This window comes from Crocodylus porosus, unplaced genomic scaffold, assembly GCF_001723895.1.
Source record: "Crocodylus porosus isolate Cpor-Errol unplaced genomic scaffold, CroPor_comp1, whole genome shotgun sequence".
Classification (NCBI taxonomy): domain Eukaryota; kingdom Metazoa; phylum Chordata; order Crocodylia; family Crocodylidae; genus Crocodylus; species Crocodylus porosus.
The window spans coordinates 6,441,773-6,469,113 of record NW_017728916.1 but is presented as its reverse complement, the minus strand read 5'-3'; the positions used below and the strand labels follow the sequence as shown (position 1 = coordinate 6,469,113).

Sequence of the window (27,341 nt, the reverse complement as noted above, 5' to 3'; positions counted from 1 at the left end):
CCCCCCACCCTGCCAGCAGCACCCACTAGGGAAGGACAACCCTGAGGCCTGGAGCTCCCAGCCCTTGAGGGCACTTGGGCGAGGGGCGATGTGAATGGGGGTAGGTCTGGGTGCACAGAGGAACAGATCTGCACTGTCCCCATTAAAGCTGCGTTCTCAGGCACTACCTTGCCCTGTCTTCCATGGGTCTGGGAAAGCTCAGGAGCTGTGTGCAGGGTCCCTGGGCCCAGTCCTGGTGTGCCCCCCAGCACCTCACCAGTGCTGCAGGGTGCTTGGGCCAGCATGCGGCCGTGAGGGGGATTGCCCATGGCTGGCTCAGTGGGCACAGGACAGGTGGGCAGGGCTGCTGCTTCTGTAAGTTGGCTCCCATCTCGTACCATGTCACCTCTGGCTGCACATGCACATCCCCCCCAGCGCTGCCTCTCCTCTGCAGGCTCCATCCCAGCACCAGAGCCCACAATGGGGAGTGAGGGGCGGCAGGGGGAGGCTGCTCCCTGCGGCGCGGGGGCCGCAGTGCTGAGGCTCTGGGGGCTGAGACAGTGGGCATGAGCAGCCTGTTCACAGCCGCAGGAAGCGCGGTCATGGGTGTGACAGCCCTGCGACCACCTGTGGGGCATGGGCGCTGCCCTGTGCCCTGCTGCTGCCCCCCCGCTTGTCCCCTGGGGCCGGGGGCCTTGCACAGGCCAGGCACCCCATCTCCTGCGCTGGGTGCATGGCCCTGGGATGAGCAGGTGCCCAGGGCCACACGAGCCCTCAGCCCAGGCCAGCGAGGCAGGGCAGCCTCCAGGCCCCCATGGCCCTGCTCAGTGCAGCTGGGCAGCAGCCTGGGCAGTGCCCACATCGCAGCAGCAGGAGCCAGTGCCTGCCAAGGGCACCACGTGCTGCCTGACCCAGTAGCCAGGAGGCTTTTTAGAGCAGGGTCAGGTCAGAACTAGCGCGGGGCCAAGTGCCCACGTTGCTGTTGGCGGTGGGGAGGCCAGAGCAGTGTGGCTCCCACGCACGCAGCCTCCTGCACTGCCAAGCCAGACGGGTGGACAGTGGGATGCATGTGCCTGCTCACCATCCACCCCAACACCCTCACCCAGGGCCCAGCCACACACTGGGCTGGCCGGGCACAACTGCTCGTGGGCCAAGGGGCAGCTGGAGGGCGGCACAACACATTCCAGGTGCACCCAGGATCAGTGCTGGTGCTAGTGTGCCCTAGCCCTGCAGCCCCCCCGCCCAGCCCCACAGATGGCCTTGCACCTTCCCCCCTGGCCCCTGCCTGCCCCCACGCCAGCCTGAGCAGGAGCAGCATGGGGCTGGCTGTTGCAGAGGTGCCCCACAGGAGGCGTGGTGCCCCCTGCCCCACCGCCAAGCCTGGTCCAGACCAGAGTCCCCAGCCCAGCCCAAGCTGCTGTGCGTGAGCACAGGCTGCACTGGGTGCTGGAGCGATGGCTATGGCACAGCCTCCCCTGCGCTAGGATGGCAGGTGCCGGGGCTGGGGGAGCGGCTCTGGGGGCAGGTGGGTCTGGGGCGGGTAACAGGGACAGTGTGGCTGCACTGTGGCGAGGCTGTGGCACCTCTGGAGCCGGTTTCTCTTGCAGGGGCGGGCACCAGCAGCCAGGGTGCAGCAATGGGCAACTGGAGCCTGCTGGGGTGGCCACTGGAGCGGACACAGGAGCTCTCCACGGCCACGGGCTAGGTGTGGCTCACCGCGCGCTTTGTGTTCTGCATCCCGGCGCTGGGCGCAGCAGCTGAGTGGGCCTGGGTGGGCGAGGCGGCCAGCTTTGCCTGCAACACGCAGCAGCTGGGCTCCAGAGCACCTGCTACGGTGCCACCTTCCCTCTGTCCCAGCTGTGCTTCTGGGCACCGCAGATCATCCTCGTCTCCACGCCCAGCCTCGTCTACCTGGGCCACAGGCTGCAGCTGGCAGAGCCAAAGGGGCTGGGGCCGCAGTGCTGGGGGCTGGGGCAGGGCACCGGGGGCATGCCAAGGGCCCGACTGCGCACCTGGGCTGGCACTGTGGTGTGCAAGGCGCTGCTGGAGGCGGCCTTCAGGGCAGGGCAGCGCGCACGCTATGGCTTCCGGCTGCGGCCCCTCTCCTGCTGCAGCCGCTGGCCCTGCCACGGCACTGTCCACCGCGACCTGCTGCAGACCACCAAGAGCCTGTCTTTGCGCTGGCCTGTCCCTGCTGCTCACTCTGGTCACCCTGTGCCACCTGGGCCTCACTGGAGCCCCGCAGGGGCCCACGGCCAGCAGCCCCCAGGCAGCTGCGAGGCCCCAGGGCTCTGCCGGCCCAGCTTCACATTGCCTGATAAGCGAGATGGGTACAGCCCCCCGGCCCGGCTGTGCTTCCCTGGCCCTGCCCCTCTGGTGCCAGCCTGCCCCGGCGGCTGCTAGGGCACCCAGGCGGCACAGTGGCAAGAACAGCTGCCCGGTCCCGGTCCCAGGGGAGCAAGTGGCCCCAGCGCTGGGCAGCACCCCCTGCAACCCGGCCCATTCAACACCTGTGCTGGCGCTGCGCTGGCTGGCTGGGTGTCGGGGTGCAGCGCTTCACCCCGCAGACCTGCCCCAGGCCTTGCCGTGTGCACAGCCCGCTGCGTTTCCATGGTTACCCTTTGGTCTCCAGGTTTCTTTGCCAGGAAATGCTGGTCCCGTTGTGCAGCTCCAGGGCCAGGCTGTGCAGCACCCACAGCCCTGCTGCAGCCAGGCAGGCCACAAGTGCAGTGCAGGGCGATCCCCTCGAAGAGCCCCCCTGCAGCCAGGGCCAGCCCCGCACCATGGTCCTGGCAGCCCTGCCGCTGGGCCCAGGCCAAGTGAGGGAGCCTCATTGCACTGGGCGCGTCCCAGGTGCGGGGGTCAATCTCCACTGCCCCTCCTGCCCTGCTGCTGGATGCACCGTGCCTGGCACGCCCCCCAAGCTGGGCAGGGACTGGGGAGACACCAGGCAGGGCTGGCTGTGAGCGAGGACTGGCCCTTTGCTCCCACCCGGGATCCGGCACTGCGGGACCCCAGCAGTGCTGGGGTGTCCTCCACAGCTCCCTCCTATGCCCCCCAGCCAGAGGCACCTGCACTGCAGAGTTAGCAAGTGGTGAACACACGCATGGGGTGTGCGAGGCTGGCTGTGCCAACCCCACAGGGAGCTCAGCTACCCCTGGCATCACTGCGGAGCAAGGCGCTGGGTCTCCTCTAGGCCCAGGGAGCCCCAAGTCACAGGGACCAGGGCTGGCGCTGGCACTGCCTTCACCCGGCCGCCACGGGGGCCCACTTCAGCACGGACGGAGGGTAGGTGTGACGCCCCGTGGGATGGAGCAGCAGCCCACGCCCCACACCAGGCGGCTACAGACCCAGGCTGCAGCGGGCGGTTTGTAGGGAGGGGGCCAGGGCACCATGCTGGGGGGAGCTGGGGCTGTAGGTGGGTCACCCCCTGGCTTGAGCAGGCCAGTGTCAGCCATGCTTGGGCCACAGTTGTGGGAGGCAAGCTCCGGGGCGCGGTGGCAGGAGCGGTCTCGCTGCTGCTCAGCTGGGCTGTGCCGTGCACCCAGTCAGTCCCCTCCGGCCCAGCAGAACCAGCCCAGCAGACCCAGGTTTCTGCGTCTTTATTGAAATGAATGGTTCCAGACACAGGGTTCGTCCTAGCGCCCCGTTATCACTACGACAAGACCGGTGAGTGCTTACGCTTGACATGGACACAGAGGACAGGGCCCACCAGGCCCAGGACAATATGTACAGGCTCGTCAGGCAGTGCCGAGCCCCACTGACAGCTCAGAGGATTTCAAACACCACAAAGGGGTGGGAGCTGGGGCAGCAAAGCAGGGGCTGAGCAAGCGGAGCCAGGAGCCACCACCTGCTTGCAGAGTGCAGGCCAGGGGCTTGGGCCAACATGGCTAGCAGGGAGAGAGGGGTGGAGAGGTGGGCAGCTGGAGCCTGCTGCTCCAGCTCCGGGCATGCGAGGGGTTCTGATCCCCTGATCCAGCAGGTGCAGGGCATCCCTGCTCCCCCTGGGCAAGGGGGTGCCATCAGCCCCCAGCTGGCCTGCAGAATGCCCACCTGTGCCCCCAGGCTGCACGCAGAGGAGGGGGCTCCGTGTCACAGAAGGAGGCAACAAGCTGGAGAAAACAGCCAGGCTCTGGCCAAGGCATGCCCTGCCAGCACCCGCTGCCCTGGCCGGTAAGGCTCCATGCCCACAGCCCCCAGCCCCAGAGAGGCCCCTGCTTCCTTCACCCCAGCTGGGCTGCCCCAGGCTCTGGGTCAAACCCCTCTCCTGTCCAGCAGAACCAGGCCAGCCTCACCTTGCAGAGCCCATCTCTGGGCCCCACATTTGGGGCAGGGCTCTTGTCCCCAGCTGGGAGCTTGGCACTCTGGCAGCGAGCAACCCAGGGGCCGAGAGCCTCCAGCAGAGGCTGCTGGGCCCAGCCCAGCCTCCCACCCCTCGGCTGGCCTTGGCCTCTCCACCGTGGCAGCCACATGACACATTGGGGGGTACGGAGGAAAGGAGCCAGGTTGGGAACAGCCGCGTGGAGCTGCCTGCTGCAGCCCTGGCACAGTCAATGGGGGTGGTGCCAAGGCAGGGTTGTCAGCAGCATGTCCTTGGGCTCTCGGCTCCCCTGGGCCCGCAGCCACTGGGAAGACAGGAAGGGGCAGGGCAGGACGCTGCTGCAGCCAGGCCCAGGCTGCGAGGCAGCGTGCAGGTAGGGCTTGGATGCTAGGGCCCACTGGGGCCTCGGCCCTAGCACGAGGCAGGGATGTCTCAGTCTGATACAGATAAGCAGGACAGTGCCCTGGTCTCTGGGGCAGGGAGCAGCACCAGCCCCATGCCAGGCCACCCCACTCACATCCCCACGGGGGGGTGGGCGGCAAGAGCCAGGGGGACGTGGCTTCCCCGCACAGAGCGGACAGAGCACCGTGGGCCGGGCTCAGTCCATGTCGTCATCCAGGCCGCCGGCCCGGCTGTGCTCCTCGTAGATCTCGCGCACAGCCAGGAGGCGGTTCAGCATGCTCTCCAGCATGCTCCGGTCCATGGGGATGACAGAGTACCAGAGCGGCGACTCCGCAATGCACGACCGCTCCGGCTGCAGGTAGAACACGTCGCTCCGGTTCCGCAGGCTCTCGGGACTGCAGCAAGAGGGGAGTGGCAGGGTGAGGCCTGGCTCTGGCCCCCTGTACAGGCCCTGCCTCTCCCTACTTGCCCCAGGGCCCAAGACCTGGCTGACCAGAACCTGCCCCCACCCCACCCCACTCAGGGCATGCTGAGCCCTGGCTTCCCCAGCTGCTCCCTATCCATTGTCAGGAGCAAAGGAGGTGGCAGAGGCATGGATGAGCGTTCAGGGCACCCTCTGCCTCCTGCAGAGCAAGGACCCAGCAGCTGGGTGTGGGCTTCTCTTCTGGGGCCCTGGACAGGCTCCGTGGTGCGGGGACAGCAGGAGGGCACGGGTCACCCCCACCACCCCAGCAGGAGGGGAGGAGATGAGCTCTCTGCCCCCATGGGCAGCATTGCACAGGCCCTGGCAGGAAGGTCAGGGCTGGGGCAAGCAGGCTGTGTGCTGCAGGGCAGGCCGGGGTGTGGGGGACAGCGAGGGGCAGGGCAGCAGGGCCTCACCATTTGGAGAGATAGAATTCGTAGAACTTGACGGGACAGCGGAGTGGGTTCATCCGGTTCTCGCGCTGCTCCAGGATGGGCATCTCCTCCTCTCGCTTTCGCTTCCCCAGGCCTCCACCTGCGGGGGGAGAGGCTGGAGTCAGGGCTGGGCTGGGTTGGGCCAGGATGGGCAAGGGGGCTGGGGTGGGGGCCGGGGCCATGGTCCAGCGCCTACCTCGGCCTTTCTTCTGCTTGGCAGGGGCGAAGTAGCGGATGCTGATGACCTTGGTGGTGCCTCGCGGCGTGGTGCACTTACGGGCCTGGCGCACCACATTGGTGAAGGAGAGCTGCATGTGCTCGTCTGCTGTCTGCAGCCCAAAGAACTTGGTGTTGAAGAACATGAGGGTGTTGAGCAGCACGAAGGGCGAGTACACACCCAGCTGCTTGCACTCCCACAGGTGCTCCTCCTCCACACGTGAGAACACCGTGTCTGTGGACAGAGAACCAGTCACTCGCTGTCCCACAGTAGGGCTTGAAATGGCCCAGCCCAGTGCAGCAGCACAAGGCTGGAAGTACTCAGTCCCTCGCTGCGGGGCAGGGAGGACAGGGAAGTGTAGGCATGGGCAGATGTGGGGAGTTCTGCCGCTGTCATTCTCATCCTGGCTGACTGACACCAGCCCCACAGCCCTGCCGCAAGCCACAGCATGTGACACTAATCCTACAGCCAACCACGAAGACAGCTGGGAGGTGACCGCACATGGGGCAGAGAGGGCAGAGGTAGAGAGAGGGATGAAGCCATGGGCAGGATGGATACACACACCCATTCTTGCCACCACATGGCAGGTGAGTGGACTGCCAGCACTGCAAGTCTGGGCCAGGTGGCACAACCACTGGCTTGGCACACGTGGAAAGGGCCCAGACCATGAGGGATGGGATGGCCACTGGCCAGGATGGACAGAGGTGCCTGGACAGGAGCTGGGCACCTGGGCAAGTTTAACTCCCGCATAACTCTGGGAACTAGCACAGCGGAGCCAGCCAGTGAGGCCACAGTGCTCTGGGCTGGGAACTGCAGAGGCCAAAGCATGGCAGCTGCGTGCCGGGGCACTGCTCCGCTGGGTGGTTTCCAGCCAGGTCGTACACGCAGCCAGAACTCCATCACCAGCCCCCTGCGCACTGCAAGCACAAGGCACTGAGGACCTATGGGCTGGCTCTGGTGCCAGACCCCAGCAGCATGGCAGCTGCCTCCCCACAGCAGGAAGGCAGAGGGTCAGGGCAGGCTAACCCTTGGCAGAGGGTCAGGGCAGGCTTGTGCCTTGGCTGTAGGCCCCTGGACCACCAGTCTTGCTTCTCAGCCAGGCTGGTGGTCCAGGGGCCCATGGCCAAGGCACAGGCCTGTCCTAAGGGTGCTGCCCACCTAGGGCCAGGTCCAGCCCGGCCCATGCGCAGCCCTGCAACACGTACTGTTGGGCAGGATTGTGGGCTGCCAGCCGCTCAGGGACTTGTTCAGCTCCTGCACAAAAGTCAGGTAGTAGAGGTCCGTAAAGATGTTCACCATGCGGTTGTTCTCCAGCAGGTACTAGAGGGAAGGGAGCACAGGTCAGGCCATGCAGAGGGACCTGAACAGCCACCCTCCTGAGGCTGCAGGGCTCCCAGCCTCAGGAAAGGGTCTGGCCTGAAGGTCCCTCTGATGGGGTTGGAGGGGCTACAGGCTGGGAGGCCACCTCACCTGCTGGATGCCCAGGCAGAGGTAGTAGATGCTGTCCGGCTCGTAGCGCTCACCGTTGGGCCGCGTTATCTCCTTGACAAACTGAGCGAGGCCGTAGTTGAGCTCAGCTGCTGTGCAGGCCAGGATGTCCTCCTTGATGCGCATGGGCTTGGCTGTGGGGAAAGCAGCACTGGTCTCAGCCACAGGGAGCACAGAACTGCCCCAGGCCCTGGTGCTGGTGCTGGAACGGGCCTGGCACAGGCTGGTTTCCGCAGCTCCTGCAACAGCGTCCTGAGGCCCAGCAGTGCCACAGCCCCTGCCTGCCCTGAGCAGGACACTTACGCCCAAAGCGCAGCTCCTCCGCCTTGCTGGTCTCGCCACCCGCATACTTGGCCTGCACCCAGTACTTCCAGGCGTTGACGCCATATGAGTAGTTCAGTGCCGTGCAGCCGGGCTGGCTGCTCATGGAATCCCGGGAGCAACTTTCGGACAGCACCAGCCGCTTCTGACCCTACAGAGCAGCACATAGGAGGGCTGAGCATGCTGCCACTGTGGCAGACACTGCCCTTCCCAGCACCCCAGGCATTGCGCCTTCCTGCTTATCGCAGCTGCAGCCCATGCCCACGCTCAGGGGACTGCTCCAAGGCACTGGGCCCTGGCTTAGGGCACAACTATGCTTCCAGCTGGGAACAGAGGCTTCCCCCGAGGCCTGCAGGGCCAGTCCAGTGCCAGGGCTGTGCTGGCACCATAAGGTGCAAGTACGGGTGCCCCACAGGCTGGTGTTGGGTTCCACTACTGCAGACAAGCAGTGCCCCTGTGAAGGAAGCTGGCTCCAGTGCACGTGGGTGCAGCAGGGGGCTGAGGAGGAAGTTCCATGCGTGGTCCTGCTCCCTCTGTGGCATGGCTCCAGTCCCCAAAAGAAGTTGCAGGCTGGGTCCCAAGCAGGCAGCACCCACTGAGCTGCTGGCAGCTCCATCCTGGACAGTCACTCACCTTCCGGACAGCGCGCGGCAGGTCCTGGTCCGTGGACACGTCATCTGGTCCCACCAGGCCGCAGTCAAAGAGGAAGTCCACGCTGGGGTTGATGTCCAGGGGGTCTGGGGGGAACAAAGAGCACAGCAGGATTTAGGGTCAAGAGGTGGCATCATCACTGGGGTGCCCCAGGGGCAGGTTTGGAGCACCCTCTGCCACCCAGTACTACCTCCCCAGCTCCCTGCCCATGGAGCCCTGGGCACATGGACACTGCCCATCCAGGCCTCCTGCCCCTGCTTGCTTCCAACATCTGCCCTGGGCTTGGTCTGCTCCTTGCTCTGATGCCAGCAAGAATGGCACAGTCCAGCGCCCGCTGGCTCTGGTGCAGCCGGTCACTGGTTGCACTGGCACCCAGCATAGCTTGGTGCCCCAGCTGAGTGGTCATGCTGACTCTGAGGGATGCTACTGCTCCTTGCAGCCACACTCCTGCCCGTGCCTTTTAGCAGCTAGTCTCTCCTGACCAGACCCCATGCTGGGGGAGCTCTGCACTTAGGCAACGGGCACAGCTGCCTTCACCCTCTTCCCTGCTGGTCTCCTTCCTCCAGACTGGGTTGTCAGCCTCCCCTGCATCCTGGTCACAGTTCCTGCTAAGTGGTGTCTCTTCCCACTCTGTGCCCCTCGGGGGCTGCTCCAGGTTCTGCCCAGGCCCTGGCGACTCCCCGACACTGGAGCAGATGCTCCACACCCACTTCCTCCTGGGTCTCTGGCTCCCGACATGCCAACTCCACATCCCTCTCCACTCTCCAGCTCTTCTTGCCTGCAGCCCCGTGCCTTCCCTGTACCCAACGGCCCACGCATCCCCTTTGAAGGGGGAATGCCTATAGCCAGGTCTCTCCTGTGAGCCCAGCCTCTCCCACAATGGACCTGAACCACCCCTGCCCAGCACTTACTCTTTGGGAAGTCGGCCTCCAGATCCTGGCCAGGCTCATCCAGCACGTTTGCCATCTTAACAGCCATGGCCAGCACGTCATCCCTAGCTGGCCCAAAGAGGTCGCAGTCTTCCAGCAGGCCCTCGGCACTCTGGTTACTTACCAGGTCTGCAAACAAGGAAGCCATTCAAAAGCCCGCATGAGACGTACCTCCCCCCCGCCCCACAAATGCCGTGCTGCAGGTGGGATCATCAGGCTCTGGCCAGCCACAGCCCTGTGCCACGTGCTGGCTCCAGGTGGCAGCGCTAGTCACAGCCAGGCTTCCCTGGGATGGCACTGGGGCTGCTTCCCTGAGCCTCTCAGGCACAGCCTGAGCCAGGAAGACTTATTCACAGTAGGTGCTGGGGCAGGTGGACCCCGAAGTCCACGTGCACACTCCTGGGCTGGTGTCTGCCCAGGAGAGCGCCACTGCAGGACAGGACCTTGGGGCAGCCAGCCAGAGCCTTGGCAGTCATGGCCTGCACTACAGGCTCTATCAGACAGAGCTGGAGGTCACTATCCTGCTAGAGCATGGCTCTCCAAGCACATGCTGGTCACAGAGCATGGTTGCTCAGCTACGGCTAACAACAGCTTGGCCCACGCCAGACTCTGCAGAGCCAAACCTGGGAAGCGGGCTTGGCTTCAGGAGCAGCGGGGCCCCCTGGCCAGCTCTGGGGAGGGACTCCCAAGCCCGAGGCAGGGTGGAACATACCACACAGGTCCGAGGAGGCCTTATCCAGCTCCTCTGCCTCTGCGATCATCTCTGCCATGGCCAGGATGTCAGCCTCCAGGGGGTTGGATGGGATCTTCACCTTCAGCTCCTCAATGGTCTCCACGATCTTATCCGTGCTCTCCAGCGTGGTGGGCAGGAACATTGGCACAGGCACCTGGGACCAGTGCGATGTCAGGCAGGGTCAGAGGGGCTTTTGACAAGTGGAAAACCCTGGCCCTACTCCCTGCTGCTGGCAACAGGGCGGAGAGAGCAGGTGCTTACAGAGTGGACTGGGAGAAGGAGCATCACTTACCGGGACAGGCATGGAGAAAGGCACGGGTACTTTCTGGCAGTACATATGCATAGGCACAGGCACAAAGATCGGGACTGGGACCGGCAGCACAATCACCTGGGGCTTCCAATCTGCCTCTGTTGGGGGTAGACCGCAATCAGTATCCTGGCAGCAGGGCGGGCACAGGGGCTGTCAGTCATGCTCAGCCCCGCAGGCGTGGCTGGCAGGGTCCTCCACACACCATCCTCCCTGGTGGCACAGGGGGCCGGCCCACACTGCTGGCACCCGCTCCCCTAGCTCAGCCCAGGTGGAGCAGCGGAGAGCCAGGCTGTGGGCTGCTGCTGCGGCCGCCAAGCCCTCCCCACAGAGCTCCCCACTGGGTTGGGACTGACCGCCCTGCAGCCCTGAGACCGCCGGAGAGCTGCAGGATCTGGACTCTGGTACAATCACAAGAGCCCTGAAGGCTCCCTGGTCTGGCAGAGCCCTTTGCCAGCTCACATAGTTCCCACGCACCCAGGGCCCTGGCAGCCAGCTGTACGCACGACAGGGAAGGCTGGCCCCCCAGATGTAGGGTGAGAACTGATCGGAGCTGGGAAGGCCCAGCTTGGTCTCCCCCGGGGCATTAGCTGGGGTGTGGCAGGGCTGGCAGGGGGCTGGGAGTTGTAGAGATGAGCAGCAGATGTGCGGCAAGAGAAGCAAGTGGTGTGGAGACTGGGCCACCTCTCCATGCTCTCTGAGAAAGGTGCAGGCCTCTCCCTGGGCAGCTGCCAGCCTTGTGCTGGCCCCACTATGCCCCGCGAGTCCACTCCCAGCAACCCATAGTGCCCGACACCCCCCAAACCCACACCGTGCCAGTCCCAGAAGCCAGGCTCCAGCACCCAGCACAGCCCCAACGGCACCACCACACTCACCCGTCTGACACCCCTTGGATTTCATTTCGATCTTGCAGGACACACCACGGTTCTGCATCAGGGGCTTGCACATGGCAGCTTTGTTTTTCCGAGGCGTGGCCGGAACTGGTGGCGGGGGTGGTGGGGGAGCAGACACCTGGGCGGACAAGGCTTTTGCAGACACCTGAAATAACCCAGAAAGGGGCTGCTGGTGTCTGGCTCCAATCAAGACCGCCTCTAGCCAGTGGACGCTCCCAGCCCCCGGGGCCGGGTGATTCCTGGAAGCTGTGGCAGCCGGTGCCCACCTTTGCGGTGCTGCCTGGTGCACCAGTGCAGCACAACGCCAGGCCCAGACCCCTTGCTGCTCTCCCTGATGCTGGGGCAGGCACCTGCTGCAGGTCATGGCTAGACCTGGCCAAGGGAGTGCCAAGCCCAGGGGCTGGTGACACCCGAGTGGCAAGCCCACCTTGTCAGGCAAGAAGGAGCTCTGGCCCACAGCCACCAGGACTGAGCTGTCAGGCCAGAGCAGGGAAAGATGGCACCTGCGCAAACATCAAGGATCTATAAGCAAGTCCACAGCCCAGGCCTGGTTGTCAACCCATGTCTGCGCACGGGGCTTGGCCACTCCCCACCACCAGCACCAAGACCGCCGTGCTGCCCCCAGCCCAACCTAGGTCTCGCTCCTGGGGTAAGGTGCACTGTCCCCACCCCGCAACCCCTGGGCCCTGCTCTCACTTGACAGAATCCCAGGCTGGGGGCAGCCATGGCCCTCCCTGGGCACCCCCGTGCACGCACCCTCAGGACATCCGCCCCCTATTCAAGACTCACCGTGTTTGTCTCTGCTTTCTGCTGCGAAGAGGCAGGTGGCTTTGGCTCTGGGGTCTGACCTGGAAGGCAAAGAGAGAGTCATCAGCCCCAGCTGCGTGCTCCACTCCTGTGTGGGTCCCTGCAGGCTGGCAGGGCCACGGCTGGGCCTGGACGTGGCTGCAGACCTGGGCCAGCAAGGCAGGGTCTCTGATCAGAGCCCAGGCCAGTCCCAGGAGAGGCGACTAGTTGCCAGAACGTCCCTCACCTGAGCAGCTCAGAGGGCCCTGGGCCTTGGCTGTCCTGTCACTCCCGCTGTCTCTGCTCTCCCCTGCACCCCACCCCACGTGCCTGGCCTACCATCTCCCCAGCCTGCTGCAGTGCAGCCCTGCTCACAGGGGCCCAGGCTTCACCCCAGCTCCTCCAGTGGAGGCCAGGGGCCTGACTAGAGCCGTATCCCTTCTCCCTGCTGCTGGCCAGGGAACACCTCTGCAGAGTGCTTTGAAACCTGGAGCAGAAAGGTGCTGGAGGGGACCTTGCAGCCCCCTCTGCACCAAGAGCGAGGCTGGCTCTGGGCTGCAGACAGCCCAGCTGAGGGTCCACTCCCACAAACACAAGTGCATCAGGCAGAGACAGCACTGAGCTTCTCCTGGCCTCGACCATCTGCTCCAACCTTGTGTTCGGCATGGAGGACTGGTCCACGGGACCGCCCAGGACAGAGCTGAACTGCAAACACCGTGCCTTCACCCCACGCAGGTCGGACAGCAGGCCCCTGGGGAGTGCCTCCACCCTGCTGGCACAGGGACAAGCACTGCAGAGAGCCTGTGTCATCGGACTGCAGCAACAAGGGTCACCACGACACCCGTCTCCTCTCCCCCTAGGCTGGGCTCCAGGAGCAGCTTTCTTGGGAGCCTGGACCCCACAGAGGAAATGCAGGAAAGCCACAGGTACATGCAAGGGAGACAAGCTCAGAGCCCCTGGATCAACCCCAATGAGGGCAAGGGAGCAAGTCCTGGCTGGGTCCAGCGTAGGCTGCAGCCACCCCAGCAGCAGAAGCTGCCAGCCTCCAGCGACCCAGCACTCATGTCCATCCTCTGCAGACAAGAACCCGCCTGCCTCTCAGAGCTGCGCCCGAGTGGGCGATGCCAGGGCTATGGGGCATACCAGCAGCAACGGTCATCTCTGCGGCAGGAAGACTACTGGCCCCGGAAAGCCGTTCCCCCGGCCCACGTGCTAAAGGGCCAAACCAAGTGCTGCTCCGTCAGCTGCGATGGGACTGGCTCCTGGGTTACAAGGATCTTGGGGTCCTAGCTCCCACACCACGTTTCAGCTGCCAGTGGACAGCCATGGCCAGAGAATTCATTTAGGCAGCTCACATGCCATGAACCTGGTTGGCGGGGCCGGCAGCGGGGAGCAGGACCCACCAGAGCCAGAACTCCTTGGGAGGCTTTGTACAGAGCTGACGCAGGCGGCTCCCACCGGACACCAGTCACAGCAGACTGGTGGCCAGAGCCCCAGGCCTCTCACTAACCACAGTGGATCAGTTCCCGAGCTGCTCTGCAGCCAGAAGCTGCAGGGCCAAAGAAATGAAGTACGCTGGGGTGCCAAGGGGCTAGAGACCAGTAACCAGTGGGAGCCTATGCCAAAGTGAATTGAGCTTGCTGGGTAAGTGCCTTCTGGTTTCCAGGGCCACAGGCAATGCTGGGGTTTGCCTGTTCATGGCCTCACCTGCAGGCATGCCCAGAAACAGGGCTGTTAGGTGGGGCCCTTAGTGCCACAGCAGGCCCTCCTTTATGGCCGAGTCTGGCCTAATGCCTCTGGATCCCACGGAAGCAGTATTAGCTTCAAGACTCTGGGCAAGCAGCAGCACATGCGATGGAGGCCAGGTCCATTTGAAATCCAGTCCCTGGTATTTTCACCTCCCTCATGGTCATCTGCCAGGAGGCCTGGGCAGCTCCAAACTCCCACTGAAGTCACGTGGAAGGACTTGATCAGGGCAGAGCCTCTTGCAGCTGGACTCTGCCTGTTCCTGGCACAGAGCAGGGCTTGCTGGGCAGATGGCGTGACAGCTATCCTGCAAGACGCTGTAGAGGGCTTGCATCCAGAGCAGGAGATGAGCCACCCTCCAAGAAATCCCCCAGGCAGTGCAGCTCGCTCACAAGCGCTTCTCCTGCAACTCCAGTGCAGGGAAGATGAGCAAGCAGCCCAGGGTGAGCGCTCAGAGACCTCCCGAGTCCTTGCATCCTGGTGACGGGGCCGGCAGGCAAGGAAGGTCCTTCAGCGCTGTCACGTCTTCAGGGTAAACATGCACCCTATACTGAGGAAGCAGCCTTGCAACATCCAGCCCTTCTCAGGAGGCCCGCATGCTCCTCGCCTGCACAGCCCCAGACTGCTGCTGAGTCCAGGCAAGCTGCATACTAGCCACCTGAAGGAGGAAAAGCAGCCAGCCACCCTGAGGATGGATGGACAGCCCTGGGTGAACAACCTGACAGAGCCCGGGGCCTCCAGGCTTGTCTGAGGCGCAACAGGAGCCTTGCCTGGGGCCAAGGGGCACGGGCAATGGCTGCCTGGCAGTGGCACTGGTGCAGGCATTCCTGAGCATTGGAGGCCTCCTGGGCAAGTTCAGTACAGGGGGCTGCAGGGGCTTCAGCACACCAGGCCATTCCACCAGACTGTGTAGAGCAGCCGCGTGCCCCTCTGGCTCAGCCGGCCCAGGACCCAGCAGAGGCAGCGCAGGTGCTGGGAAGCAGCGAATGCTGTGCTATTCCATTGGTGGGAGAACTGGGTGGTTTTGCCTGGATGGATCCTTGGCCTCCGGACGCCTCAGGACTGGCAGTGCCACGTGCTTTATCCAGGTTCCCAGAGCTGCTGGGTCCTTGCCCTTCTCCTGGGGCCCCAGTACAGAGCCTCTGAGGCCTTCCTATCTTCACCCCTGACAGGGCAGGCTGCACCCACACCCCCTTGCTGCTCCAGCACAGGACAGACAGGTGGCCGAGGCCATGCGCAGGCACCTTGCTAGTTGCCAGGAGTGTAATTCTTGCCACAGCCGCTTGCTGAGCAAGCTGCCCAGCTGTCCTGCTGGTTCCTGGGGCCATGGGTGATGCTGGGTTCAGCCCATTCACATTCCTGCCTCCAGGCAACAGGTTCTCTTTCTGCCACAGCAGGCTGTCCCTGGTCCAGCTGAGCTGGGCTTAATGCCTCCTGGGTCCCAAGCAGTGGCTTCCCCAAGGTCACTGGGTGTGGGGCAGCCCACATGGCTGATGCTGAGTCCATATCTGGTGCATGTCTGGCAGGAGGCCTGGACAACTTCCGAACCTGCACTAAAGCTAGGGGAGGTGGCTGGGCCCAGAGGGCCCAGTAAAGCAAGGCCAAGTCTAGCATCCCACAGATGGGCTATGCTGCCAGCATCTTCCAGCCGTGGGATCCCAAAGCACTGCGATTGCCCACGACCAGCACTGCCAGCAAGGAATGAACAGGCAAGAGAGCCCCTTTGCTAGCAGGATGGCAGGGAGGGCATGCCCCAGCCACAGGGAAAGCAGCTCCTGCCTTCCTCAATGCTCCAATTTTGTTTGGAGGGAAGAAAAGCACCTGCTGCAGCTCAACATGCCCGTCTGCCCTAGGGGACCACCTGAAGAGCCCCACCTATAGCATCACCAGCACCACCTCCTGCAGCACCTCGGCTTTGCTTTGAGGTCTCCCATCCAAGCACTGACCTGGCCCAATCCTGCTTAGCTTATGAGCTCAGAGAAGGTCACAGCTCAGAGGTGGTGCAGGGCTGCAGGTGGATTGGCAAGTCCAACCATGCTGTCCCCTAACCCTGTAAATGGAGCTCTCGGCTGGCAACAGGCGGTAAGAGGATGGAGTCATCCATTAAATCCCTGAGTATCCTCGCTAAGAGCGAGAACTACAGGTAGCACGCTGGCACCGGCTCCTCCCGTCTGGGCCCTGTGTGTCATAGAACCATAGACGTTAGAGATGGAGATGCCCCGAGAGGTCCCACTCAGTCCTTCCCCCTGGGGGCCAGTGCAGGATTGTTCCCTAGCGTCCTGTCCAGTCCCAGCCATGGGAGCCTCCACCCTGCTGTGTCTGGGGTGGAGCCCTGCAGGACCCCCCCTCCCTCCTACTCACTGTTCAGCAGGCTCTCGGGCCCCTTCTGCGTGTCCAGGTTAGGCTGGTTCTGTTGATTGTAAAACCGCAGCAGACACTGCTGGTTGCAGAAGTGTTTGATTTGCCCCCGCCAGTGGATGGTTTCCAGTAGCTTCCCCTGACGCTTGCAGGCGTGGCACCGAGCTGCCTAAAGCCCGGATCGCAGGAGAGAAAATCAGGTCACTAGCCGCCCTCACTCCGGGCGCAACGCAGACGTGCTCCAGCGGGATGGGAGTGCACGGCAGAGTGCTGCGAGCTTCCCCCCAGCCATGCCCAGGGCTACAGCATGCTGGCATTCTCCACGACGGCACTGGCCACGGATCCAGCCCTGTCAGGTCTGCAGTGTGGTGCTCTGGCAGCATCAGCTGGGGACTTCAACCATGTGAGCTCCCTCACAGCAGTGTCCCGTCAGTGCAAGCTCCCCACAGCAACACCCACTGCTCTGGATGAGGCACCTACAACAGCTCTGGCAGGCAGCTGCCAGTGCCAATACTGACCTTGAAGTACCACAGTAAGTATTTGCTTTTGCAGTCTTCACTGCAGAAGTCCCACGTGCTGCCTTCCAGCTGCTCGGTGACTGCCCGCTGGCAGGTCTGGGAACAGTAGGTGCAGGTGATGCAACACAGGCCCAGGTTCTTGGTGAAATCCTGTTTGTAAAGAAGCACACACCCTGCGGAGAAACAATAGGAGTGAAACCTTCCCAGGATGTACTGGGGGCTCCCTGACCCAAACAAGACTGGCAGCCAGGTCTGCGAGACACAACAGAACGCACTGTAGTAACAATCCTGCACTGGCCCCTGGGGCTGGGACAAGATGAGACCTCATGGGGACTTGCCATCTCTCACCTCTATGGTTCTAGGAAGAGTCTGACTCCACACAGACGCCTCCAACCTCCTGTGTGCAGGAACCTGGCAGGCAGAGCAAGGCCGGGCCGGGCCAGCCCAGGCGCAGTGTAGATGTGTGTGCTGACAGGAGGAGCGGAGCTGCCACCTGCTGTCTCCCCCAGCCCCAGAGAGAGAAAAGCAATGAGAAACCCCTCCCCACGGACAGGACGTATGGCAAGGCCTCGGCCCCAGGTCCTGGCCGGACAGTGACCCATCTCCGATGCATCTTCCCTTCAGCGCGCAGCAAGGCCCTGCCCCAGGTGGCAGCTGCACAGTCTCCCCAAGGTCTGCAGCCAGGCCCCCACCCTCCCCAGCCGCAGGGCTGGCAGAAGGAGCCCGCTTCGTGCGCGTCTTCCCTGGGTACCTTCGCTGCAGAAGTTCTTCTCCACGCCAGAGAAACGGATCTTCTCATGCAGCAGCTTCTCCTGCTTGCAGTGCTCACACTGGGACACCACGCCCCGCAGCCTCTTGAAGTCCTCACAGCAGTCCCTGCAGCAGAACTGATACACCTTATCCTGCCAAACAGAGTGCAGCCCAGGTCAGCTGTGCCAGCCCAGGGTGCCAAGGGGAACCGTGGGCTCCCGGCACAGAGCCCAAGCAGCAAGGCATCCTCCTTGGGCTGCAGGGCAGATGCCAGCCCTGCATGTCCTGAACACCCGAACAGTACAGCTCAGGGTGGTGCCTCCCACCCATAGCTGGGCCAGTTAATTCAGAGCAGCATGCTGCCACTGCCCAACACGGCACTACCCCTTCCACCTCCTCTTCTGATCAGAGCAAGGAATCTAACCAAGGCTCTGCTGTCCCTCCTCACCTGCCAGTCAAGGATTTCTGGCTTCCCACTGAAGAGGTTGTGGCAGTAATGACAACTCAGGTGAATGCCCCCTTCCGGGCTGGTGTGCTGTAGGGAACAAAGGCAGAGAGCTCCAGAGTACAGAGCACGTGGAGAACAGAGCATGCCCCCTCTACCCACCAGCTGGTGCCCGCTTGTCCAGACCTACGGCATCCACTACCCAGCCTCAAGCCTGGCCACACAAAGCTCTTATTGTCAGAACGGCCCATGTGTTCATATACCCAGAGCTCCCGTACATCACAGGCTTGAGAATTCATGCCGTCTCCTCTGCACGAAGCTCAGCCACTTGTGCTTGGCTAAAGCATGACCTCCATGCAGGCATCTGGGCTGGAGCTAAAGGCACGAGAGGGGGAGAATCCACCCTTGTGGCCCAGGGTTCAATTGCCTTCGTGATTACTTGAGTGTGATGTTTAAGTTGAATTGCTGTTGTTTTAGCTTCCAGCCACTGGTTCTTGTTCTGTCCATCTTGCCAAGTTCAAGAGCCTTCTGATACCTGGTATTTCCTTCTTGGGACAGTGCTTATACCTGGTAATCAAGCCACCTCTTCCTTGACACACCAGAACAAATTGTGCTCTTGAAGTCATTCAGGATTCTTCCACCCCACGGGCTGTTGCCGTGGCTCTTCCCTGCGCCTGCTCCACGTTTTCACCATCTTCCAAACGGCCTTGGATGCCGATGGGCACACAGCATTTGAAAACTGGTCTCACCAGTGCTGCACAGCACTGGCACGTCCCCCCTGCTCCTGCTCACTGCCCTCTTATTCATACGTCTGAGGTCTGCATTTGCCCTTTTAGGTATAATGGTGCATGGGGCTGGGGTGCAGCTGGTTGAAAAGGCTCTCCTCCCCACAGCCTTTTCAGAACCCTGCTTTCCAGTTTCTTTCTGCAAGTGTCTCTGCCTGTTTTGCTCCTGGGCAGCATCAGGTCAGGTGCTGGTGGGACTTGGCCTTTGACAAGACTTAAAAACATTGAGTACGAGTGAGTCCAGATGACCAAACAATCCAGACTGCTCCATACTGCTGCCGTCCCTGATCATCACTCACTTCTCCCCCCATCTCCGAGTCACCTGCAGATGTTGATCAGTCATGATTTGATATTTGTTCCTACACCACTGCAAAGATGTTGAATGGCCTAAGGTGGATTGCTGTGGAACCACTTTACGATTCCTCCTTAACATCTCTCTTCTGAAACTCATCAGCCAGTCCACACACACACACACACACACAGGTGCTTCAATGGCACACGTGTGTTCGTCTTGATCAGAACACGGAGCACTAAGAGACAGTATCTACAGATATTAAATCTGTGCTGTTGCTGTTACCAAGCACATTTTTGATTTCAGAGGAGAGGACACCACAGTCTATTTCCCAAAACACCACATTGGCTGGCATTCAATTAATCTTTCTCCTTTAATTCTTTATTGACTGAATTTCTACTCAGACTTTTCATTCTGTTGCTCAGGACTGACCTTACATAATGGCCTACCATGACTTGGACCCCTTTGCGCCCTTTTGGAACAATAGCACAACAAGGCCGTTCCTCCAGTTTCCTTTGAAGGTGAAGGAAATTCTAGATGTTTGGAAAATGAATATCAACAGGTCAAAGATCCCAGCCCCATCTTTCAGGGCCATCAGGTACAAGTTATCTGGTGCCTTTAAATGATCAGAAAACACCTTCCAGTGTGCTCAGATGAACACCTTCCACAGCTGCTAAAGAAATGAGAAAGCATTTCATTTCTACCCTGTCCTTCACACTCAGTCCTGACCCCACGGTATGTGCTTGCTGACTGGGAAGCTCCTGACCCCACAGCATATGCTTGCTGACTGGGGAGCCCCTGCTACACCTCCACAGAAACACACCATGCAAGTTACCACCCGAGCCTCAAGCTGCCACAGGCTGCAGCCACACGGGCACATTACAACCGACTTCCACTCACACCCAGCCCTGGGGCAGAGCAGGACACTCCAACCAGATGAAGCTCTGACCACGATCCAGTGCCCTAGCATGTCTTTCCTGTATGCTCTCCCTGTGGGAAACTGAGGAAGCTTCAGCCTCTGCTGGGACAGGTGGAGGAAGGGAGCTCTGGAGTATCTCAGTACCTGAAATTTGGTCCAGCAGCTGGGGCTGCAGAACTGGTACACGACCTGGTCTGTCTTGTTGTAATAGCAGGGCTCGGACAGGCTCTTTCTGCAGAAGCTGCAGGGTCTAGGGGGACCTGGCGAGTCAGAGAGGAGATGGTGAGTGCAGCAGCCTGAGAGGCCAGTGCTAGGCTGCTTGTTCCCAAGCCCATGTGCTCTCACCCCCAGGTCTGTCTGTGGGTACAATGCTCATACACTGCAGTGACAGCTGAACTCCAGGAAAGCTCTCCAAGGCTAGATGCACTGTCCCAGGGGACAAGAGCTGACCCCTGTGAGGGAGTGGTGCAGCTCTGGCTCGCCTGGGAAAGCAGCCTGCAGTTCCCATGCCAGCTCAGTGGCAACAGGAGCCTCATGCATGCACCAGTCTTGCCAGGGCCACTGTTGTCTTCTCCAGTGGACAGGACTGTGCCAGGGCTCCCTGGTATATCTGAGCAGGGAGTGTACCAGAGGACAGGCCCCAAGCTTCTGCAAAGAGCCTGGGTGGCCAGAGCAGCTGCGACACCGGCTTTCCCTGCACTCCAGTTTGGGAGTGGGGGGATAGGGATGGCCTCCTCAGATCTAGGCTCCTTCTACCCCATAGTGCGTGACACTGCCCCCTCCACTCCTCGTGACCTGGGGCTGTGGAGCTGGGGGAGTTCTTACCAACAAGGCCCGACTGCTTCACTTTGTGGGAGGTGGTACAGCAGATGGAGCAGAAGAGGCCCGTGCGCCCCGACCGGTCCACATTGGGCAGCATGTCAAAGTTCTTGCACAGCGTCTTGCACCACATGCAAGGGTACACGCGGGTGTTCTTCTGCAAGCACAGAGAAGAGCTGCTGCTACAGAGGCCCCAGCGTGCTTGTCCCCTTCCATTCCTTCTACCCTCAGGGCAGCTTTTCTCCAGTACCCAACCCAGGACACCCGAGGTGAAAGCCTGGGTTGCTCCATACACCCACAGCTTGCAGGTCCCCACAGATAGGGATGGAGCAGCAGCTCGTACTACTGGGCAGCCTGTGCTTGCCTCCAGACTCTGGAAGTCCACCTGGAGTCCAGACTAGCACAGGCATGCAGGTGCTCTGGGCGGACACCAGAGCCAGCAGGAAGGAACTGGGGGTCAAAGAGGACCTGGGCTAGTTACATGAACTCTACACTACATGAGGAGTGCAGGACTGAACCAGCTCTGGACCCTGGAGACCTCGGGAGTCGCCGGTGGCTAAATGACTGGGCTGGAGGTGCCCAGCTCACATTACACGACCGAACCTGCTTTCCATGCCAGCTCATCCCATCCAACACTGAGGCCTGCTGGAGCTCGGAGACAGGCCTGAAGTCTGCAGTTCTAGCAGAGCAAAGTCTCGGTGCATCAACACTGTTTGCTCTGGAGGGACTGCAGATCTGCCGTGAAGCTTTGGCAGGTTCAGGTGCAGTAGCCGGGGCTATTCAGTGCTGCCTGCTGTCAGAGGGAGCTCTGGTGCTGAGCGAGGGAGGTTGGCAGAAGGCCTGAGAAGGGGATGCATTCACAGACACATTCCCCCTACCCCACCCAACGCACTCACCTTCTTGTAGCTGTTGAGACAAGCCGAGTTGCAGAAGCGCTTCTGCTGGCCTTCGTGGAAGAGGTACTCAAGTGGCAGCCCCTTGTTGTAGATGTAGAGCCCGCAGTTGTCACAGCAATTGGTCTTCAGCCCCTTGGTGGCTCGGAACTTGGTGAAGCAGGCGTCGCTGCAGATGCGGTGAATCACGTTCCCGTTGCTGACCTCGTGCTGGATCTGCACAGACACTGGCACCAGTCACCCCTCAGGCTGGGCTGGCAGAGCCTCCCTCCACACATGCGAGGCACCCTGCAAGGCCTAGCCCCCAAGCCTGCCTGTCCCTCCAGAAAGGCAGGCTACTGCTCCAGGTGGGGAAGCCGAATGCCAGGGGGAAGCATGGGGGCAGCTGGAGGGGAGCAGCGCAGAAGCTGCATCTTTGGGCGAGTCTTCCTCAACCCCAGGTTCCAGCCATCTGAAGAGGAGCCCATATCTGCTCGTAGGCAGGAGCCTGAATCCCAGGCTGACACCCTGAAGCAGCGCCAAGTGAGGCAGGTGCTGGCAGGTCCCAGCATATGGCTCCGAGAGAAGGACCAAGGTCCCGTAACCGGAATGGGAGGCTCACAGGGATCTGGCCAACTCAGGCAGTGGCACAAATTCCAGCTCCAGCCGCAGAGAGAGCAGGCAGCTTTGGAGCCCGCTGAGCCAAGCACTAGCAGTCCTGGAGTTCCTTTACCTCACCAGGCTTGTGACACACGCTGCAGCGGCTGGTGTCGGAGGCTTCTGCAGGCTGAGGTGCCGGCCTCTGCTGCTGGGCCTCGTACAGAGAGAGGCAAGCCGAGGTGCAGAACTCATGGAAAGAGCCACCTGAGCCGATCTGGGCCACAACGGAGTCCTTGGTGTTCCAGATCTCCCTGGCGGAGAGGGCAGAAGCTGTCAGTGCAGGCACATGTCTGCTCCAGCACATGGGAGAGACAGCTGCAGTGCAAGAAGAGCTGTCCTTCCCGCCAGGACAGCAGGGAGAAACAGTGGGCAAGGACACAGAGTGGGCGGAAGCCAAGTGGAGCAGGACAGGGCTACTAAAGGGAGAGAGGGCAGGGGATTGAGAACAGGAAAGGGCATGGAGGGGAGCGGAGCCTGCTATGCATAAGGGGGGTAGGACAGGGCCTGGGAAGCACCTGGATGTGCAGATGGAATGAGACCATGCAGACAGACGGGGCAGGGGTGAGAGGGGCATAAAGGCAAGTAAGCAGGGACCACAAGAGCCGGGGCAGGGGTAGGCTAGATGGCCAATGTGGCTGTGGAGATGGGGCCGAAGGCACAGTGCGGGGAAGCAATCACATACTTTTTGCAGAAGGTGCAGATTTTCTTGCCAGGAGGTTTCTTGGAGAAAGTGGTGAGGCAGGAGCTGGAGCAGAAGAGCTGAGGGAGCCCCTTGCGCTGGTATGCCGTCTGCCCCTTCTGCAGTGGGGTGCGGCAGTGGGCACAGGTCATCTTAGTGACGGTGGAGCGGGCGGCGCGCTGGGCCATCTGCGTGCGCAGGGACATGCGGGTCGAGCGCCGCGTGCGGAATGGAACAAAGTCCTCGTCATTGGGATCATCTACCATCGCGTCCGAGTCCTCGTCAGACACTGGAACTGAACGGGGAAATGGGGAAGCTGTGAGGAGCCTGGAGACGCATGGTGCCCACAGACAACTGGGCAGGTCCTGGGGCTGGCCTCTAATAACAGGCAGCCTCTAATAACACATCTCCTCTCTGTGCAGATGAGCACAGAATCACAGGGCTGCAGGCCCTGCCTCTTGGACACTAGGGCCAGACACATCTCCTCAGAAAGGCCCTGCAATGAAGAGTCTCCGGACCCCTGCTGGCATGGCGGCAAAGACAGACAGCCCCGACAGGACAGGCTGCCCCAGCTGGGCAGGGGGCACTAGGGAGGAGTTGTTTCCAGGGATGTATCCCCAGAGGATGCTTCATTGGTGCTTTGCATGGGGAGGCCCTGGATAGGCAAATGGAACTGAGATTACACCGACAGACCGTGCACAATCCCAGGGGAAGGTCAGGACCAACATCCCTGTGCGCAGATGGAAAACTGCGTGGCAGAGATTTGCCTTGGGGTGACAGGGCAGTCAGTGCCCAAGCTCTTGGGACTTTCCCCTAGGTCTGCTCACAGCACCTCTGCCCCACTCATTAGCCTTCTGCTCCCAAGCTAAGCCCAGGCCCTGGCCCAGGCCGAGCCACTTACTGCTTTCAGAGGAGTTCACAGTTTCAGGCCTCGCTGCCTCCGACCTCCTGGCTCGTTCGCTTCTCTTCTGCTCCTAGAAGACACCCAGAGAACACGCAGATTAGCCACCGAGGACAGCGCCCAGGGATCTCCAGGGTCCTGGCTGCATTCCCCTGAAACTGTGCTGAGGCCAGGCCAAGGTCCTAGCCAGGGTTAGCCATGTGGGGATGCTGATGGGACCGCTAGGGACGGTGCCCTGGCAACAGCATGGAAGTAACAGACTGAGGCCACATGCACAGCACAGAGGGGGCCTCTGGGCCATGCTCTGCAACAGGAAGCGGGCAAGCTCCTTCCTACCGGAACTGGACATGGCACAGACAGCCAGTCAGTGTCCCTCACTGGGGCTTGGTCATGGAGAGGGTGCTCTGGGAGCTCACAGACACAGGCACCAAGCTACGCTGCTCACCTTCTCAGTTGGCTGCTCGTTCCCCTTCCCGGTCAGGCCATCTCCTGCAATGGAAACACAGAAGAGACCTGAACCCTTTCTTTGATTCTTTCCAGCAAAGGGGAAGCACCCAGTACAGAGGAGCTGCCCTCCTGGCCTCTCTGCACACCCTGGAGAGACCACAAGTCCCACAGATGAGGCGGCTTTGCACAGGAAGGCCTGGACATGGCACCACGCTTTGGGAAGATCCCTAGACCCAGCATGAGCCAGTACGCTGCTGGGGGAAGGCAGCTTTTGGGAGAGGGGAACAAGGGATACTGGGCAGCCATGGCCAGAGCTTCTATATTTCTAGGGTTGAGCTCACAGCCCTGAAGCCAAATCTTCTCTTTGAAAGCACCAGGCAGATTCAGCTGCATCAGGGACACGTGCCTTGCTCCCTGCAGAGGGGGGCAGGGATGGTAGGCCCCACCTATTGGAAACGTCCCTCCCAACACTGCACAGCCCCAGCACTTCAGTGTTCGTGCAAGGGAAGTGGCCCATAAGCCATTGGTGACCCACCACTGACCCATCCCAGGGGCCTCAGAGCCACCAGGAGCACAGACAAACAGAGAAGGTCCCACAGGCAGGGAGCACACTCACCTACATGCAGGGCCCTGACTGCCACAGCTTCCAGGCCCACCTTTTAGGGGCTGCTTCAGAAAGTGTGTCAGCAAACAACACCAACTGCCACTGGGCAAGATGGAGCTAGGCACAGCCCCATGGCCTGAGGCGGTGGCAGCAGCTGCCTGCCAGGGATCTCACAAAAGCCCAAGCCCTGCGTGCAAGCATCCACCCACCTGCTGCTGGCTGCTGTGTGGCATCCTGGGTTGTTGGTGTGCCACTCTCCTGCTGCAGCGAGGGTTTGCCACCCTCGCTGCCTTCTTCCCCCTGGCCATCGCCAACATGGTCCGGGGGCAGGGCTGGCACGTTGCTATCTGGGCTCTGCTCCGTTCCCTCTTCTGATGCTGGCCCTTCCTTCTGTGTGGTGGAGCTTTTCTTTGGGGCCTTCAATCTGGTCTTCTTTACCTGCTTCAGTCCTGGCTGCAGTGGAGTTGCTGGCACAGCCGAGGGTTGGGTGGTGCTTTCCTCTGCAGGAGTGCTGCTCTGTTCCCCGGGGTCAGGAGCAGGTGCCTGGGGCGACTCTGGGGCACCACCATCGCTCAGCACAGGAGCAGGTGTGGCACTATCCTCCTCTAAGTCCCCAGGATCGGTTTTGGGCTCCCCATCCTCTTCCTTCCATGTCTCTGCAGCCAGGTCTGCTTGAGCCAATGCAGAGGAGCCCCCAGGCTCGCTGGCCATGTCCTGGGATGAATGGGCCTTGTACAGCCCCTCCAGGTCCTCAGACTTGTTTAAACCCATCAAGTCAGCAGCTTTGTCCAGGTCATCCAAAACCCCGGGTTTCTCCAGCACATCCAGGACACTGGGCTGATCTAGATCAAGGCTGTTTGGTTTGCTTAGGTCGGCCAGACTGTCTGATTTCACCAGAAGATCCAAGTCCCTCTCTGAAGTCACTGGCTTGGACTGCTCCCACTCCATCTCAGGGGGCTGCAGGGCTGAGACTGGCTGGGTAGCAGCAGCAGTCTGGGAGGCCAGGAGATCCTCCCCAAACTCCATGTCAGCAGGGAGATCGCCAATAAGTGGCTTATCTGGCAGAGAAAGGGGGTCCAAAGAGCCAGGAAACTCACTGGAATCCATTGAGAACAACAGGTGACAACTGGGAACAAGAAAGATTTGTCAGTGAGTGAGAAATGCAGCATCACACACCTCTCTTCTACCCCAGCAGTAAGGTGAGGCCCCAGACACCCAGCACTGACCAGGCTGTAAGCAACCAGACCCCTGCATTTGCAGGACAGGGGGCCACAGGCTTCCGAGCAGGAGAGCTGCCTCAGTCCCTGCCTAGTCAGTAAGCCCTTGGGAACTTCCCAGCGTGCATCCATGCCCCGCTGTGGCTGGAAGCCCCCTCAGGCTGAGTAATTGCACTCACAGCAGAGCAAGGCAGCAGGCTAGCACAAGTCACTCGCATGGCTCCTCAGAGGGCTCAGGCAGTTGCTGAGCTAGCAGCAGGATTGCTCCCCTGAATGCTGCTCCTGTTTCAGGAGCCTGGCCTACCTTGTCCCTCTGGAGGGCTCTCACCAACCTACCCACGTTACCATTTAATCCAGCGGTGCTCAACCATTTGGCCCTGCAGGCCAGGTGAGTGGCACAGAGTCGGTCTGCGGCCTGGATTGGGCCTGGTATAGCTTTGGCTGCCCCCTATACACCCAGACCAGGCCCTGCACCAGCCCTGTGGGCTGGGATTAGTCCTTGCACGCCAGGATCAAGCCCTGGTGCCCTGCATCACCCCTGGATCAGGCCTGTACCACCCGGGGTCCCCGATGTAGTGCACAGGGCTATGCTATCAGACCCACAGGGCTCCTCACAGCTCTGAAACCATGGTGGCAGGAGAACGGTCACTGCTTTCCACTGGTAAGTTTTCAGGCCCGTGGGGAGCCCCGCAGGCTGGATGACAGCTGCGTGGGCTGAATCTGCCCTGCAGACGAGGGGCTGAACACCCCTAGTTTAAACTGGGAAAGTTGGTCCTCACACCAGATGACAAAGCTAACTTATCTAACAACTTTGCCTCCATTTTCCTGAGCAGGGACTGCATCAGCCCCCCCACCAGCCCCCCTCAGGCCCCAGGGGAGGCGCACCCAGGCCAAGGGTCAGGGAGGATTGCGTCAGGGAACGTCTGGAGGGACTGGACATGTTCAAATTGGCTGGTCTGGATGATCTCCACCACCGAGTGCTGAGGGAATTGGCTGAGATCATTGCGGGACCCCTGGCACGGCTGTACGAGCACTCGTGGTGCTCTGGTGTGGGGCCAGAGGGCTGGAAGAGGGTCAATGTGGTTCCCATCTTCAAAAAGGGAGGGAGGAGGACCCGGGGAACTATAGGCCAGTCAGTCTTACCTCAGTCCTGGGCAAGCTTTTTGAGAGAGTAATCCTGGCCCATGTCCATGAGGGGCCGGGGGGAGATGATGCTTAGGGGCAACCAACATGGGTTCGTTAGTGGCAGGTCCTGTCAGACCAACCTGGTGGCCTCTACGACCAGGTCACCAAATCCTTAGATGCAGGGACTGCGGTGTCAACACCCACACAGTCAGATGTGTCACCAACTGGCGGGAGGGCCGCACCCAGAGAGCGGTGGTGGACGGGTCATGTTCGACCTGGA

At 61.4% G+C, this 27,341-nt stretch overlaps 1 protein-coding gene and 1 long non-coding RNA gene across 4 annotated transcripts; one reads left to right on the top strand and one right to left on the bottom strand.

The window, feature by feature from the left end:
• Positions 1–3,359: 3,359 nt before the first annotated feature.
• On the top strand, positions 3,360–4,832 carry LOC109310968. Its single transcript, XR_002101355.1, has 2 exons — positions 3,360–3,569; positions 4,258–4,832. It is a non-coding gene; the product is annotated as an uncharacterized LOC109310968 (long non-coding RNA).
• On the bottom strand, positions 3,566–26,678 carry ZMYM3 (zinc finger MYM-type containing 3). Of its 3 annotated transcripts, none has more exons than XM_019536350.1 (24): positions 24,929–26,677; positions 24,114–24,157; positions 23,669–23,741; positions 22,771–23,062; positions 22,162–22,339; positions 21,453–21,665; positions 20,563–20,713; positions 19,882–19,997; positions 17,745–17,831; positions 17,298–17,448; positions 16,547–16,719; positions 16,032–16,197; positions 11,928–11,986; positions 11,121–11,283; positions 10,231–10,346; positions 9,918–10,092; positions 9,188–9,334; positions 8,259–8,362; positions 7,608–7,776; positions 7,287–7,438; positions 7,022–7,136; positions 5,796–6,050; positions 5,582–5,714; positions 3,566–5,097 (listed from the first exon to the last, which is right to left on the bottom strand). In XM_019536350.1, the coding sequence occupies exons 1-24, from the start codon at positions 25,824–25,826 to the stop codon at positions 4,899–4,901; spliced, it is 4,329 nt and encodes a 1,442-aa protein (XP_019391895.1). In that variant the 5' UTR covers positions 25,827–26,677; the 3' UTR covers positions 3,566–4,898. The 3 variants fall into 3 exon arrangements, with proteins under 3 accessions (XP_019391895.1, XP_019391897.1, XP_019391896.1); XM_019536351.1 differs by having other exon boundaries at positions 4,899–5,097; positions 5,582–5,699; XM_019536352.1 differs by lacking the exons at positions 16,032–16,197; positions 16,547–16,719 and having other exon boundaries at positions 24,929–26,678.
• Positions 26,679–27,341: the final 663 nt, after the last annotated feature.

Bases quoted from the DNA above. Each gene is read 5' to 3' on its own strand.
- ZMYM3 (XM_019536350.1), bottom strand. From the start codon at position 25,826: ATGGATTCCAGTGAGTTTCCTGGCTCTTTGGACCCCCTTTCTCTGCCA. The intron at 11,987-16,031 runs GTGAGTAGGAGG...TTTGCCTTCCAG, and splicing joins GCCCGAGAGCCTGCTGAACA to GTCAGACCCCAGAGCCAAAG. The intron at 9,335-9,917 runs GTATGTTCCACC...CCTTGTTTGCAG, and splicing joins GGCCTCCTCGGACCTGTGTG to ACCTGGTAAGTAACCAGAGT.